The sequence below is a fragment of the Gavialis gangeticus genome, unplaced genomic scaffold, assembly GCF_001723915.1.
Source record: "Gavialis gangeticus isolate Ggan-Ray unplaced genomic scaffold, GavGan_comp1, whole genome shotgun sequence".
NCBI lineage: Eukaryota > Metazoa > Chordata > Crocodylia > Gavialidae > Gavialis > Gavialis gangeticus.
The window spans coordinates 116,775,600-116,789,832 of NW_017729031.1; the positions used below are offsets into that span (position 1 = coordinate 116,775,600).

The 14,233-nt window shown below is 42.8% G+C and overlaps 1 protein-coding gene across 1 annotated transcript in view; it reads left to right on the forward strand.

Annotated features, from left to right (window-relative positions):
• The first annotated feature begins 9,597 nt into the window (after positions 1-9,597).
• The window catches only part of MEOX1 (mesenchyme homeobox 1), a 33,083-nt gene continuing 28,447 nt past the window's right edge, over positions 9,598-14,233 (forward strand). The window contains exon 1 of the mRNA XM_019523639.1: positions 9,598-10,328. Within this exon, the coding sequence (XP_019379184.1) occupies positions 9,878-10,328 (451 nt within the window). The 5' untranslated portion in view covers positions 9,598-9,877. The remainder of the gene's footprint in view (positions 10,329-14,233) is intronic.

A 14,233-nucleotide genomic window follows, 5' to 3' on the forward strand; every position in this document is an offset into this window, starting at 1 on the left:
AGGTGGTGCAATCACCTACCCTGGAAATCTTCAAGAGCAGGATAGACAGTTACCTTGCAGGGATCACTTGACCCCCACTTATCTTTCCTGCTTGGTGCAGGGGGCTGGACCCAATGATCGTCCAATGTCCCTTCTGGCCTTACAATCTATGAATCAAATGCATATTAATTCAGTACTTCAGAGTGCCTGTACATGAGCGGGGAGGCTTCTCTGATGTGCTGTAATTAATTAACTGAGTCTTCTTGAGCATGCTAATTACCATGCTCCAGCACCCTCCTTTGTCTCATGTATCAGCAACCCCATGCTTCAAAATGGCAGCAGCAACACTTGAACTGAAACTGGTTGAATGAGCTTTAGTTCAAGCACCCCTGCCACCATTGTGAAGCACAGGGGTGCTGATACACAAAAAGATGTGGTACTTTAGTTAGAGCGACTCTTGGAGCCACTAACTAAAGCCTCTCCACCCCCCTGCCTGCACATGGAGCACATATAAAAGTGCTTTCACATGGGAGGTACTAAATTTAAAGTGCATTAGAAAAGGCACATTAATGCACATGTAAACATACCCACTGTCATCCTACCCCTAAAACTGAGTCACAAAAAAGCATTGAGGTAGAGGAGAACTCACCCACCTTGTATTACCTTTTTTTTCAGAGGTTAAATCAGGACAGAATAGAATAATATTTAGGCACCTAATAGATGGAATAGAATCTGGCCCCAAATGACTTGAACTCCAGCTTCAAAATGCATTGCTATGGAAGCCTCCAGTTCAAAATGCATTGCTATGGAAGCCTCCAGTTCAAAATGCATTGCTATGGAAGTTTTGCCAGCTTAGGAAACAATTAGCCTCCCACACACTATATTTAATCACTTGACATTTTTGTATTTTCTGCAAAAAGTGCCTGAACCATGGAGCTGGAAAGTGAAAAAAGAAAGCTCTCTAATATTTCTCTGGCCAGCTGCACTACTCCATCCTGATTGCACTATGACAATGCGATTAGTCCCAAGTGAGTCCTTCTGAGCAACTCCCCACTGACTCCAAGCAGAAATAACAGACCTCTGATATGATCCTAAGTGGAATCTTGTACTATAGCTGAAAAGCACCTGCTGCTAGAGGTCACCCCGGTCTCCCCCTTGCCCATGCCCAAGCTAGGAACATCAAAGCAAACTGATGAGGCAGAGGAAACATTCTCTGCACCATTAGCAATGAATGAAATGAGATAGGCACCTCACTGATGCTTTAATGAGTAGCCCAGCCAACCCCACCCAGGCTGACATAACTACCCTGGAGACAGAAGCAAGGTCCCCTAACTCCTGACCAAGAGGTACTTCTGTGCCACCTGCTGCCTACCAGAACACATATCCTTAGCATGGCCTCTGTATCGCATCCTTCAGGTTGCTGATTTTGCCCTATTAATGTCTCTCTTGGATCTGAACACCCTGACTTGTTCTTGGAGGCCAATGAGAATAGCAAGCCTGCAGGCTCTCTCTTAGCATTATTATTGGTAGTGGAAAGCTACCCAGTAGCTTTTGTCAGGACCAGGCCCCAATTTTACCAGGTTCAGCATAACAACAGTGAATGCCTTGGCTTCTGCCCCAAAGAGCCTCCCTTTTACACTTGTGGATATTGTATATATCTTGAATGCTATCATGAATCTGAAGGAATCACCAGCGCTGAGTTTGTGCAGAATGAAGTGACTCAGGCCGTTACTCACAAGGAGACAAAAGATTGTACTGAGCTAAACCCAACAGGAAAGGGCACAAATTACCAACATCTCACCTTTGCAAAATCATCTGGATAAGCACTGCTGTAAAAGTTAAGAGTGTTCACAGCCATGTGTTCCTCATACAATCTCTCTCCACTTTTTATTTCAGGGACTTTAGAAAATATTTCCTGGGGACACCCCTTATCTCTAGGGACAACAAACCAAAAACAGATAAAACTTAAGAAAAATCCCTCTCTGTGTGTCAAACTGTTATAGGAGCTTCTGTTACAAACAAGCATTTCCATCCATCTCAGCCTTTTTGCCCAGCCTGGAGCATGACAGGAGAGATGTTGACTTAAACAAGGTTAAAGGTGGCTGCCCCATCTAGCAAATGGGCTCTTGCAGAAGAAAAAGACTGTTGTTTTTCTCATTTCACAGGAGCCAAGTGTCAGGAAGATGTAGAGGGCAAACAGAGCCCCTGCTGAGCAGCTGACTGACCGTACCAGCTGCAGAAGGTGCTGGGGTGATACAGGAGCAGCAGGTTCTCACCACTGGGAAATGCAAGCTGCCCCTCTTTCCTCCATCTAAAGCTAGAGGAGTAGTAAGGCAGGCTTCCTTGGGAAAACTGAATCCAAGGGATTTAGCTCTCAGTATTGTATGACTTGCAGGAACAGTTTCACCCTATAGGTAGCCCCTAAACTCAGCTTCATGTGAGCTTCAGAACAACAATCTAAATCCTGTGGATCCTGAAATTGGTCATCCACAGATAATTGAATCTGGCCACTATCTAAGTGTTGAGCATTGACAGAGTCCCTTCCACCTGTACATTTCAAATAACTTCACAAAAAAAATGACAGCATTATGCAGATGTGGACACTCACAGAGAATTTAAGTTACTTACTCGAGGTCACACAAGATGGCAAGGGCACAGTTTATCTAGGCCTCCTGACTGCTGGTCCTATGCTCAGTTTGCTAAATCAATCCAGCTAACTAGTTAACACTTCATATGGCCATAGTAGCTGATCCGTGTATCCAGATGGGCGGGACTTTCAGTTCCAAATACTTTCTTCTTTTCCTTTCTCTGGAAGCAGGCAGGCAGTGGTTCCAGGGGAGTGGGGTAGGTGCAGTGGGCAATTGCACCCCACTTTCATTCTTGCTCCCCCCAAACTTTAAAACCAACTGCCTGGAAGGGGCAGCAGCATTTCTACTCAGGCTATGTTCAGTCAATCAATTGATTTCATGGCTCATTATAATCTACCAGTTCCCTGCTAATCCCTGTCTCCTTTTTAGCAGTCTTGATGTTCCATTAGTTAAGTGATTCTTTCTTTGGCAATTTTACCATCTATTAGCAATTCCTAGTAATATCTCTCTCTTATTTCACAGCCCTGCAGACTGGTTTTAGTTCTAACTAAAAACCTTAACTCAGGTCTGGTAATTTGAATTCAGTTGTATAAATGACTAGCAGTAAAGTGCTGGATACATTGTAAAGATGCTCAGGAAGGGTAGATTTTGTATTATGAATCTAAATAAGAGATGTGCACTTACCTATAATTAGTATAGGACAAATAAAACAGTATCTTGAAACTATTTTTGTCTAGGTCATAGTGGTTTCTTAAATTTAGCATATAACTTAGCAAATCAGTGCACTTTCCAATAAAGTTGTGCTTTGCTTTGATATTAAAATGAATAATATAGCTCTGGGCCCCTAACGTATTAGAAAACCTTCTTATTTTTCTCTAAGTGGACAAATGTATATGTTGTTTTGATGCACTACACCATCTGTACCCCCCCTTTTCAAAGTCCTAGATCCACTCATGAAACCAAGCATAACTGTGACATGATTAATAAACCAATAGGACTGGAGGCATAACTTCTTTGGACTACCATGGGAGACTGCTCTTCTAATGTGACTGCAACTCTCATTGCTTCTTTCTTCATGATTGTAACATTGTCAATAGCACTTTGCCAGCGACAACATTATTGTTCTGTGTGGAGCTTCTATGCCTGCATCGTTTATAAAAAGGCAGGGTAGATATGCACCTTTCCAGATTAACTAAATAAGATATATAGAGAGAGCACAGGCTTTCATGAACGCAAGTTCATTTCATGCCTGCATCTATTTATTCTGAGAAAGAAAAGATGATCTAATGATTGGGGCACTAGCCTGAACTCTGAAACTTCAGGTTCTATCCCCTGTGCTATCCCAGCCTTACTCCATGACTTCCAAATTTTATCCTTTCTGTGCCTTAGCTTCTCATCTGTAAAATGGGCATGCTACTTCTCTACTTCAGGGAAGTTGTGAAGTTACATACATTAAAGACTGTATGATGCTCTCATACCATAGTGATGAGGGTCACACATATATCTTAGATACAGGAGAGTCTTAAATGAATTTCAAGTCATGCTCACACAAGAACCCTCTCTGATCCCCAGGAAGGGCTTTCATGGCCAGCAACGCTTACGTTCCTTATTGCTAGACTTATTGCTGGACAGGAAAGCTATGAGAACCTTTGCATAGGCTTTTTGCATTTGTGCTGCCTGATATACAGCACTCCTTGAGAACTCTGCAAAATCCGTGATCATCCTGTTTGTTTTCCAGTTAGAGATTCATAAATTCAACATAGCCATGACTTTCCAAGTCTAGAAGCAATTTTGCTTTGAACTCAGTGACAGGAGGAAAAAGTATGATGTAATACTCAGCTAGAACTGGGCTACAGGAGAGCAGGAGATTTCATTAGTAAGAATAGCTCTTCCCAAAGAATGAATCAGAAACCAGATATTTAGTATCTTGCAGGTCGAGAGTCACATGAAAAGAGAGTAGGATGTAATGCCTTACTGGCTGAACAGTAAGGCATTAGACCAGCTTAGTTCCTCAGTAAACAACTGGGAATAAGCAGAGTGAATGCACATTTTCCCTTTTAATCTGACTCCTGAAAATGATTCTCCTCAGGTGCATTTCACCTATGCACAAAGGGCTCATGAAAAGCCTAAGCACCATATTAAGTCTTTGCAAGAACCAACACTACAACAAACTTGTTAAACTGTGAGCCTATGCATGTCAGCATGTTGGCTGTGTCTTGCAATCATTCAGTTCCAGCTTTCCCATTTGGTCCTGACTCCAGACCAGTGCACTCAGACCACAGCCACCATATGATCGTGGGTTTTTTCAAACCACATTTACAGTTTCCCTGATGTCTATTTTAAATCTTATGAATGATGCCTGGATTCCCAGGCAATGAAGGCATAAATCCTCTCACCAGGTTTTCAGCATTATTGGCTCTGAATGAGCTAAGGTGAGGGATGTGTCGTCTTTTCTTGTTTTGTGGACATTGTCTGCATCTCAGCTGTAACCCAGATTCATGAAAATACTCCAGATGTCACCAGCCCTCAAGTTCTGTATTGCCAAGAATGGAATCTGCTTTCCATGTGTTCAAAAGCTATTTAGCCAAAAAATTATAAGATCCTTTGAAAAAAAAAACACTTCAGTACAAGAACATGTCTTTAATAGGAGTCCACACAGGTCTCAGGTTTCATAAGGCAACAGCAACTTGTTCGTTGACATTTTTGCATATGCAAATAGCTGCCCATCAAATATTGGGTCTGCCATGACATACTGGCAGTTTTTGAAAGATAGTTCAGAATGGGCTAATAGATGGTGAAATTTCACCTATTCCAGTTAGTGAGATATGACTTATGGAGGGATCCCAGGAATAAGCTACAAATACTACCTTAAAAAATGCAGTACATAACCTAAAATGTGAAGAGTCTCAAAGCAGAGAAACAATCCAACCCAAGACTCTCATTTCTGAATGAACTGGCAAAAGAATCAATGTCAAGCTGGTAGACATTAGTGCTATTGGGGCTATTGGGGCTAGCCCCACACACTGCAGACGTGCAGATAGGGACTTGGGCAGGAGTTGTATGTTATGGGGCTGGGTGGGGCTGCCACCACCTGTGGCCAGGGACCGGGGTCAGAGCATGGGAGCTGCATGCTATGGGGTTGGGTGGGTCTGGCCCTGCACCCTGCCACCATGTGCAGCCGGGGACTTGGGCAGGAGAGCTATTGGGTGCGGTGGGGCAAGCCCTGCATGCTGCTGCCACTTGCAGCTAGGGACTGGGCTGGGGGCGCGGGGAGCTATGGGCTGTGGGGCTGGGTGCATAAGGACTCAGGGCACATGCAGCTTCAGGGATCCACACACTCCAGGGACCACGGGCAACTGGTACCACCTTTGTCAGGGGGGGAACATACCTCCCCAGCGACCAGTCAGTGACTGGAGGGGGGTCCCCTGTGGCCAATCTCACCAACCGGTCAATCTCGCCGACTGGAGGGTGGTGGGGGAGGGGGGAGTCCCTCACAGCTGATTTCACTGAGTGGGAAGTGGCCACATTGCTCCCAGAAGTGGCTGTGGCGCTCCCACCTGCTCCCCCTGCCCTTCACCTAAGCAGGGAGTGCAGCCTGTCACAGGGTGCACCAGCGATCTCAGGGGGTGCATGTGCACCCCGTGCACCCCTTATGTTTCGCCACGGCCAGGGACTCTGAGGACTCTCCCACCCCCAACACATACACACACACACCTTCCCACACACCTCATCCCATCCAGATACCCCACATCCACACCCTTCCACACCCACCCACCATACCCACATTGAACTACACACAATATACAAGAGTAAGACTGTAGTTTGAGTTATCATGCAATCACCTCAAGATACACTATGCAAACACATAAATCAGGACAAAAATATTTTTTTAAATAAAATTAAAATAAGTTATAGTGTGTTTGATTTTTTTACTATACGATTTGTTGTTTTTTTTCCAGTGTCAAGATGGCAAACCTCCACCCCCAAAAGGAATACTACTGGGGCAATGGGAGGGACTTCTGGCAGCAAAGGTCAGGGGTTAGGGGCCAGGACTTCTGGTCCCAAGCTGGTGCCCAGGGCGTGGGGGCACTTGTCAAGGGGAAGGGCTACCCTTGCAGCCCTCGACAATTCCCCAAAACTCATTAAGCGGCCCTCCAGCCAAAATAATTGCGCACCCCTGTATTAGTAGAGTTCGCTTCCTCAGAGAACTCTACTAATGTTTTCATGTAGCACCACTCGTGTTAAAGGATCTTTACTGAACAACACAATGACAGGTTCTCTGTCTCTGGAAGAGCAGATAATCTAAATGTAGAAGACACAAGCAACAGAGTGGGGATGGGATACGATATAGAAGGGAAAAGATCGATTTGTTGTTTTTGGAATCAGCCAGTTTGTTCCAAGCTGTTGGGGTAGAGATAAAATGATGATTTCGTTTGTTACCAGCAGTTCTAACCCACTTTCTTGCTTTAGACAGCATAACCAAAAAATCACCCGCCACTTCCAATGGCAATTAAGCCTAGTTTGTATTGTCTGCTTGGTGCATCTCACAGATCTTCAGCTATTATTACTGGTATCACAAAGTACAAGGAAGACCCATTGAAACTCAGGACCTTGTACCCACAAAAAATAAGAGACAGTCATTACCCTGATGAGTTTACATATAAGACAGACAAGGGGTGGGGAAAGGATGCATTATTATACCCATGTTACAAGTAGAGAACTGAGGCCCAGATAAGCTAAGGGCTAAATCCTATTTCACCTTCACTTAAGTGGCATAGCTGGGTTAGTGTAACTTTTGGCCCTTATGCACAGGGTGGTTTCTATTTGTGCTTGGTAGTTATTCTTGCACTGCGCTTCTCTTCTGCAAATGCTTGCTCTTCTGCACTCCGTCCACATAGGCTCCAAGGCAGGATAGAATTGCCTGAGCGCACACATAATATTGTGTAAGTCTGAAAACTTCTGTCACAGAAAAACCATGACTAGCAAATAGTTGATGTTGTAGGTTCTGCACCTAAAGGCTTCCCTTCACCTTATATTTAATATGCATTGGCTAAAACAGCTTAGGGATAGCTTCTGTCCTACCCAGGGCAGAATCCAGGACAATAAACAAGAGACCTTTCCCTTCTGGGGAGGTGTTTCTCTTACCCTGTCTGGCTTACTTCACATCCTCCTGGTGGTCCCAAGTAACTTCGCCTCCTGGAAGCCCAGTGGGGCAGCTTCAAGAAGAGAGCTGGTATATTCTGAGTACTGCCTAGTGCAAGATTTTGTGGTTCAAGCACTTGGCTGAGACATGGGAGAAAAAAGTGCAAACTCACTCTGGCTGGGGAGGGCCTACATCCTGGATCTCCTCCTTCCTGGGCAAGCACCCTAAATGTAGGCTGAAAAGGGGGAAGGGCTGGCCTCTGTTTTACTTTGAGCAGATGCATGAACAATCCTATTCTACCACAGATGGAAACAGAATCCAAATTGTGCATAAGCTTCAAAAATTGTGGTTACAGAGCTATATAGACACTACTTAGGAATGTAAAGGTGAGACTGGATTTAGCCCTAAGTGACTTGCTTAAAGTCGCACTGGAATTCTGTGGCAGAACTGAAATAAGAAGAGTTTCGAGCATTCACCACAAGAGCTTACTTCCAGTCATGAGGGACTGCAGCATTTTGTGGTCTATCAGGGAGGTGATAAGGACACTTCACATGATTTCTTCTTTGCTGAGTGGTATGATAAAGGCAATATATGCCATCACCTTTCTCACAAGTTCTCTCTTTCGTGATTCATTTTAGAACCCAAAACCTTGGCAGGTGGGATCAGGTGAGTCTACTGTCAAAGCTACTTGATCTGTAGCCTGTTGGTGATGTGATTCATTTTGGTATACGTGTCTGGAACAATACGACAAGGAGGGTATTACGTCTTGTCTATTGGGATGCTTGTCTTTCTCTAGAAACATCATTTTACTTTGGGTACCACTATCCCTGGATAGCAAGAGGATCATTATAATTAAATAATGAAGTACCTGTGAATGTTATATTTCCTAGCAATCACTTGCTTTTTAATCCTGACAATGTAGCAGGGTCCTGAGGAATGTGTGCTGGAGGGGATGGCAGGTAGGAGATGGAAATGTGATGGACATATACTATATTCTGGTGCTGTGTAGATATCAGTACTTTCCTTGAGGCAATTTGCAGAGTGGCTTTGGCACAGCTCATGAGAGGGATATGTTCGGACTATTCCCCACCTACACTTCTTTCTAGGAAAAAGGTGGAGACAGCTCCCCTGTTAACATCCTTCTGACTACAATTGCCATACAGGCAGAGAATCCATTCAATTAACACAAACTGAATTAAAAAACAAAGAAAACAAAACAATCCCCCTTTGAATAAAAGACGAAAAAAGTCTCTTTACCAGGAAAACAAGAGTCTTCTTTTCAGAGAACACAATGAGAGATGCAGCAGGGATTATCCTTTGCCACTGGCAACAAAATCTTCATATCAGCAAATCTGCCTGAAACAAGAGTCAACAAAAGTTGTTCATAAAACCTTGGATAAAAAAAAAATCAGGTTTATTTTGTTAACTTATGATTGGTCCTTAAATCAACTGCAATCAGTGAAGTTCTCTCTTCCTTTTATTTCCTGTTATAGTCCCTGGAATTTGGCATCTGTTGCATTCTGGATCTGGTTTAGGGCTTTTTCCAAATCCAAGACTTGGGGAATTTTGTTAGCAGTGCAATAAAAATAACTTCATAGTGTTACAGGGAAACATTAAAGCCTTTTTGTGTGCTGCTCTTTTCCTTTTAAAAAAAAATACAGACAATGTTTCTTTAAAAGTCTCCATCTGCAAATCCCATTAGATGTGCATATAAGGTTTCGGATGATTAATAGTTGCCTGCTTTGCTTTGGTTGGAGGGGCTGAGTGTATGCAAGTTAACCCCTCCCTCCTCTCTCTCACATTTCACTTCACAAACTTGTTGCCCACTCCCCAGCACAGTATTTAAAAAGTGTTTCACCCATGTCCAGCATTTCACAGGGAGGCAACTCCAGGCCCTGGGAAACAATTCAGGCCAATTGCAGTATAGAATTGATTAATGTTTTCCAGCTACAACAATGAAGATGTTTAGTGGAGATCCCAAACTAACAAATTTGCTACCGAGCAAACCCACATGCTAGCTGTATTTTAGCAGGGGTGGAAATCCAATTCTGGGGGGGGGTGGGTTTCATAAAGGTTCAAAGTTGTTTTTTCCCTTCTCTCGTGTTCTTGAAGACTGAGACAACCCCAGCTACAACCTCTGGAGCGTGGACAGAGATAGAGCTGGCAAATGGATCCTTCCATGAGCAGCTGCATGCGGAGTCCCCGTCCCAATGCCCCACTTTGGGGGTGTCTACGGAACGGCACCACGGAGGTCAGCACTGCATCCGGGCTGAATCATTACCCTCAAGCACCCTTCTCATTCCATCAAAAGCCAGACTTTGCTACATATTCTGATTTCTCAGCCTCCTGTCTGGCCACCGCGCCCCACAGCTTCCCTCGAGAGGAGCGCGGGTTTGCAGAGCAGCACCCTTCCCTCCAGCCTTCCGACTGGCACTTCGCAGCCTCTGAGGCCAGAAGGCGACTAAATCCTGGACTGGCTTTGGGTTCTGGGGAGCTAGAAGGTGGCAGCCCAAACCTGGTGGGTGCTGCGGGGAGTGTGAATGAAGAGTATGGGGTACCAGGCAACAATACTAATGAAACTGAGAAAAAGGCTTCCAGGAGGAAAAAGGAAAACTCAGGTAAGTGACATATCACTGGGGGATGTGGGATAGCAAAATCTCCTTGGCCAGAGCACCCATTAAATTCCACAGCAGAGAAATTAGAAAAAGAAACCCGAGAGAATTATGTTTGAGAATTCGTGTCTAGGGAAAAGGTGTAGCTGGCCATATGGGACACTAACACTGAAACTAAATTGTTTTCTGTTTGATGCTTCCTGGTGTGTTTTTCCAAATCTTGCTGCCAAAACTAGCTACTTCCTTCATACTCATGATGTAGCCTTTTTGTGTGTGAAAGAATCACATGGTGTTCTGCACATGGAGCTCACAGCTCTCCAACACATAATCTATGGCTCGGCTGCCATTTGTCTCAGTGTGAAGTGATGGGAGTCAAAGGGCAAAGCAGCCTGGGATAGTGTGTCACAAATCTCAACTCTAAACTAGTTAGCAATTACTATTACTAATGTATTAAGAAGTTAGAAGAGGGTCAAGGCAATCAAGAGTAGTTCAGACATAGCTGGGAATAAACAGCAGCCAGCTCCCACTCCCTGACTTTTAAAGAGGTGAAATTAGAAAGGCAAAAGATGACTGGCTTGTTAAATGCATTCTTCTACAGTAGCAGGTGCCCTAGCATTTAGTACAGGCTCTCGGGGGTTACTCATTTTGTTCTTTGATGTTAGGTACCAGCATCTGATGGAAACATTCCAGTTTTACTAACTGTTTGAGAAGGGAATAGCATCTGTATTCACTACAGATCACAAGCTCTGTCTTCTAGTTCCCTACAGCAGTTGCAAATACTCCTTATTGCAGTGTCATTTTGTCATCAGTTTATAGGTAGCCAGATGCATTTAAAGTAGCTTTCAACTTTCTAACATATGAGGTGTCTACTCCTGTCCCCCATGTAGTGTCTAATCCCACTCTCTGTGTTGATCTGACTGAGTTTGAATACACTCAACTCAAATCCAAAATCAAAGCTTCTTTTAGCAGCTCACCCATCAGACAAGTCACCAGCATGCTTTGTCCTCAGCTGTAGAGAGAATGATACATACAGTTGAATTGCACTGTTTTACCTAGGAAAAACGAGTTATTTCTACACCCTAGACTCTCACAGCCAGGTAGCTGCTGACTTGCTGTTATCGTACTTGTTCATCAGTGTTAAATACAGAAATTGAGATAAAGGTGGGGGGGTTTGCAAGGAAGCTGTCACTTGGGGTTTTTTTATGCAGCTTTTCCTAACTATAGGATCTGTACACCTCACAAACTGTGACTAATTTATCTTCAGAGCATGCATATAAGAGACAACTGAAGCACAAAAAATGAAATGATTTCTCCAAGCTCCCATATGTTATTCATAGCAGAGCTACGAATTCATTCCAGATCTCCTGAGTCTCTGCCTTGCACTTAAACAAGAGAATATTTTCCCTCTCTCTCTCTGTCCACTATTAACCCTAATAGCTGATTATGATTGTCTCCCATTTCTGTTTCCCCCTCGACACTGTCAGGCTGTCGGTGCATATCTGAAACATCTAGTAATGCAACCCTTTCTTTGTTCCAGAGTCCAAGTTATTCCCTTTCATGCATTTATGATCTCTTGAAACCCAGGTAGAATTTATGACCATCCACAGCTGCACTCCCTCTCCGTCTCCCTCTTCCTCCCAACACCGCCCCCCACCCTCACCAAAAAAAATAACCCTTACAGAAGAATCCTTACAGAACAATGTTATTGTAGTGTTGGGGTGATGTTGTAGGTGTCCAGGAAATATGTGAGAGGCCTGGATACCCCAGCTACATGACTGCGTTAGTTTTAGACAAGCTTTCAAATGATGGTATTCTTGGGTAAAACCATCCCGACCGTGCAGTTTGTTCAATGATAGATATCACCCTCCAAAATCTTTGCTTCCCTACAGAGCAATAAAATTTTAAGTTATTAAATTCTTAGCAATTCATGAGCTGGTGGGAGATCTCACTCCAATCACATTAACAGGGCACAGTTAGCAAATTGAGAATATTCCAAAGCATGTGCCCATGTGTTAAATGGAAAACAAATGGTCCTTGGCACCTTTTACTTGCTTACTGCTGTGAGCAGCCTTGACACTCTTTTCCCCCACTCGCTGCCTGCACACCTGTCATTACAGGGGAACTATAAACAACAATGCCATACATGATATCACTGAAATACAAATTGATTTCCTGCTTCCTGACCAACTGTTACTTTCATTAGTCTGTTTTCTCTAGTTTAACACTTTGCACAGACTGTGTCCCAAAATGTGATCCCAATATTTCTTTCATTTCACTCATTTGTCTGCTAATAATATAACAGAATTGCACAGTATCACTCCTGCAACGGTTTTCACTCCCAAATAAAAAAGAACAAACAAAAAATATCGCATGGCTTCAACCATTCTGATTTCCTGAAACCTTTCTCCAGTTCCTTGAAAATGCAACCAGATGCACATCAGTAGCTTGTTGTAAGTGGAACACACTTCCTCTGACTCCTCCTGAGAATTGGCTCTAGGTTGCTTTAGCAAGTCTAAGCAGCTAAAAAACTGCTCTCTTCAGAGAGGTTAATAGTTGTTAGTAAAATGAAGCCACAAATTATCTATTGCTTTCAGACAGTTCTGGAAGATAAAGTCCCATTCCAAAGAGCTATATGCCAGTGTCTTACCAGATGCTGTTGTTCCTGAACTATAGCCCAGCCAAAGTATTACAATGACTTATTCTGGTATAAAATATTGTAGTTTATTCTCAGCCCATATTCCTCAAAGAATATGCAATATTCAGGATGAGGCTGTTTGTTAATATGGTACCCCAAGAAGAGTCTAAAAGTAATATACTTCTGTGATCAACAGGGAGTTCTATAAAGCCTTGTCAGTGTAAGAGAAAGACTTTTGCTTAATCACTGAATTCTTCATTAATGTGCTGTAATATTTAAACTTGTTTATACAAATGCCTATTAACATAATCGTTACAGAACAGTAATGTGTGCAAATATTTGTATACTTCACACACACACACACACACGCACTTCTTTTCTACAGACTCTCATTACTGAGGGCTACGACTAGCCCTGGACTGACATCCCAGATGGACCTTTTATTAACTCAAGACGGAAGTTGAGCTACTGTTTGTTTTCACAGCTACTGCTGCATCTGTTCTCAAGCTCATCAATATTTTCACTGTTTGTTTTCATACATTTTTGCAGATACTCAGTATTGTGCGGCCTTATAAATCACATAAAAAAACTGGCACTAACACAGTGTCTTGCAATTACTAGCATTACAAACACAAAAGGAATTTATAATGACTTGTAACGTATTTATTTTGATTTTTACATATGATCAAGTAACCATTTGCATTAAGGAAATAACTCCACAGCAATGAAACAAACTCTAAAATATAAAATGAGAAATGGTATGATGTCAAGGAGTTCAAAGACCCTGCAGGTACAGACTATAAACGACCTGGACAGGTTACATGCCATCAGCACCCAAGCAAGCTTTGAATATATCTTTTGTAATCTTTTGGACTTTCTAGGTGAAACATTTTATAAATGAAAGCATAGCAGAAGACACCTCCAGCTGCATTTTTTTCTCCATTTACACAAACATTTACAAGCATAACTAGGAATCCCAGAAGAAACCCAATTCATTCAAATAGTCTTGAATAGTTCATTTTTCCTACCATTTAATAAGGTAAAGAATTGAGGAGTGAAAACCAGTCACATTGGGTGAAATTTGGTCCTTCTATGCATCTATGAATAAATACAAAATATCTATGACTGGAGCATCCACCAGTAAATATATAACTGAACAAAACATCCGATCCATTGATTTACATAAGTGAAACCATGTAGTAGTTAAAGGGAAATATGGTGGGAATGAGATACAGACTATAGCATGTAAAGATTAATAACACTTTATATTCACGTA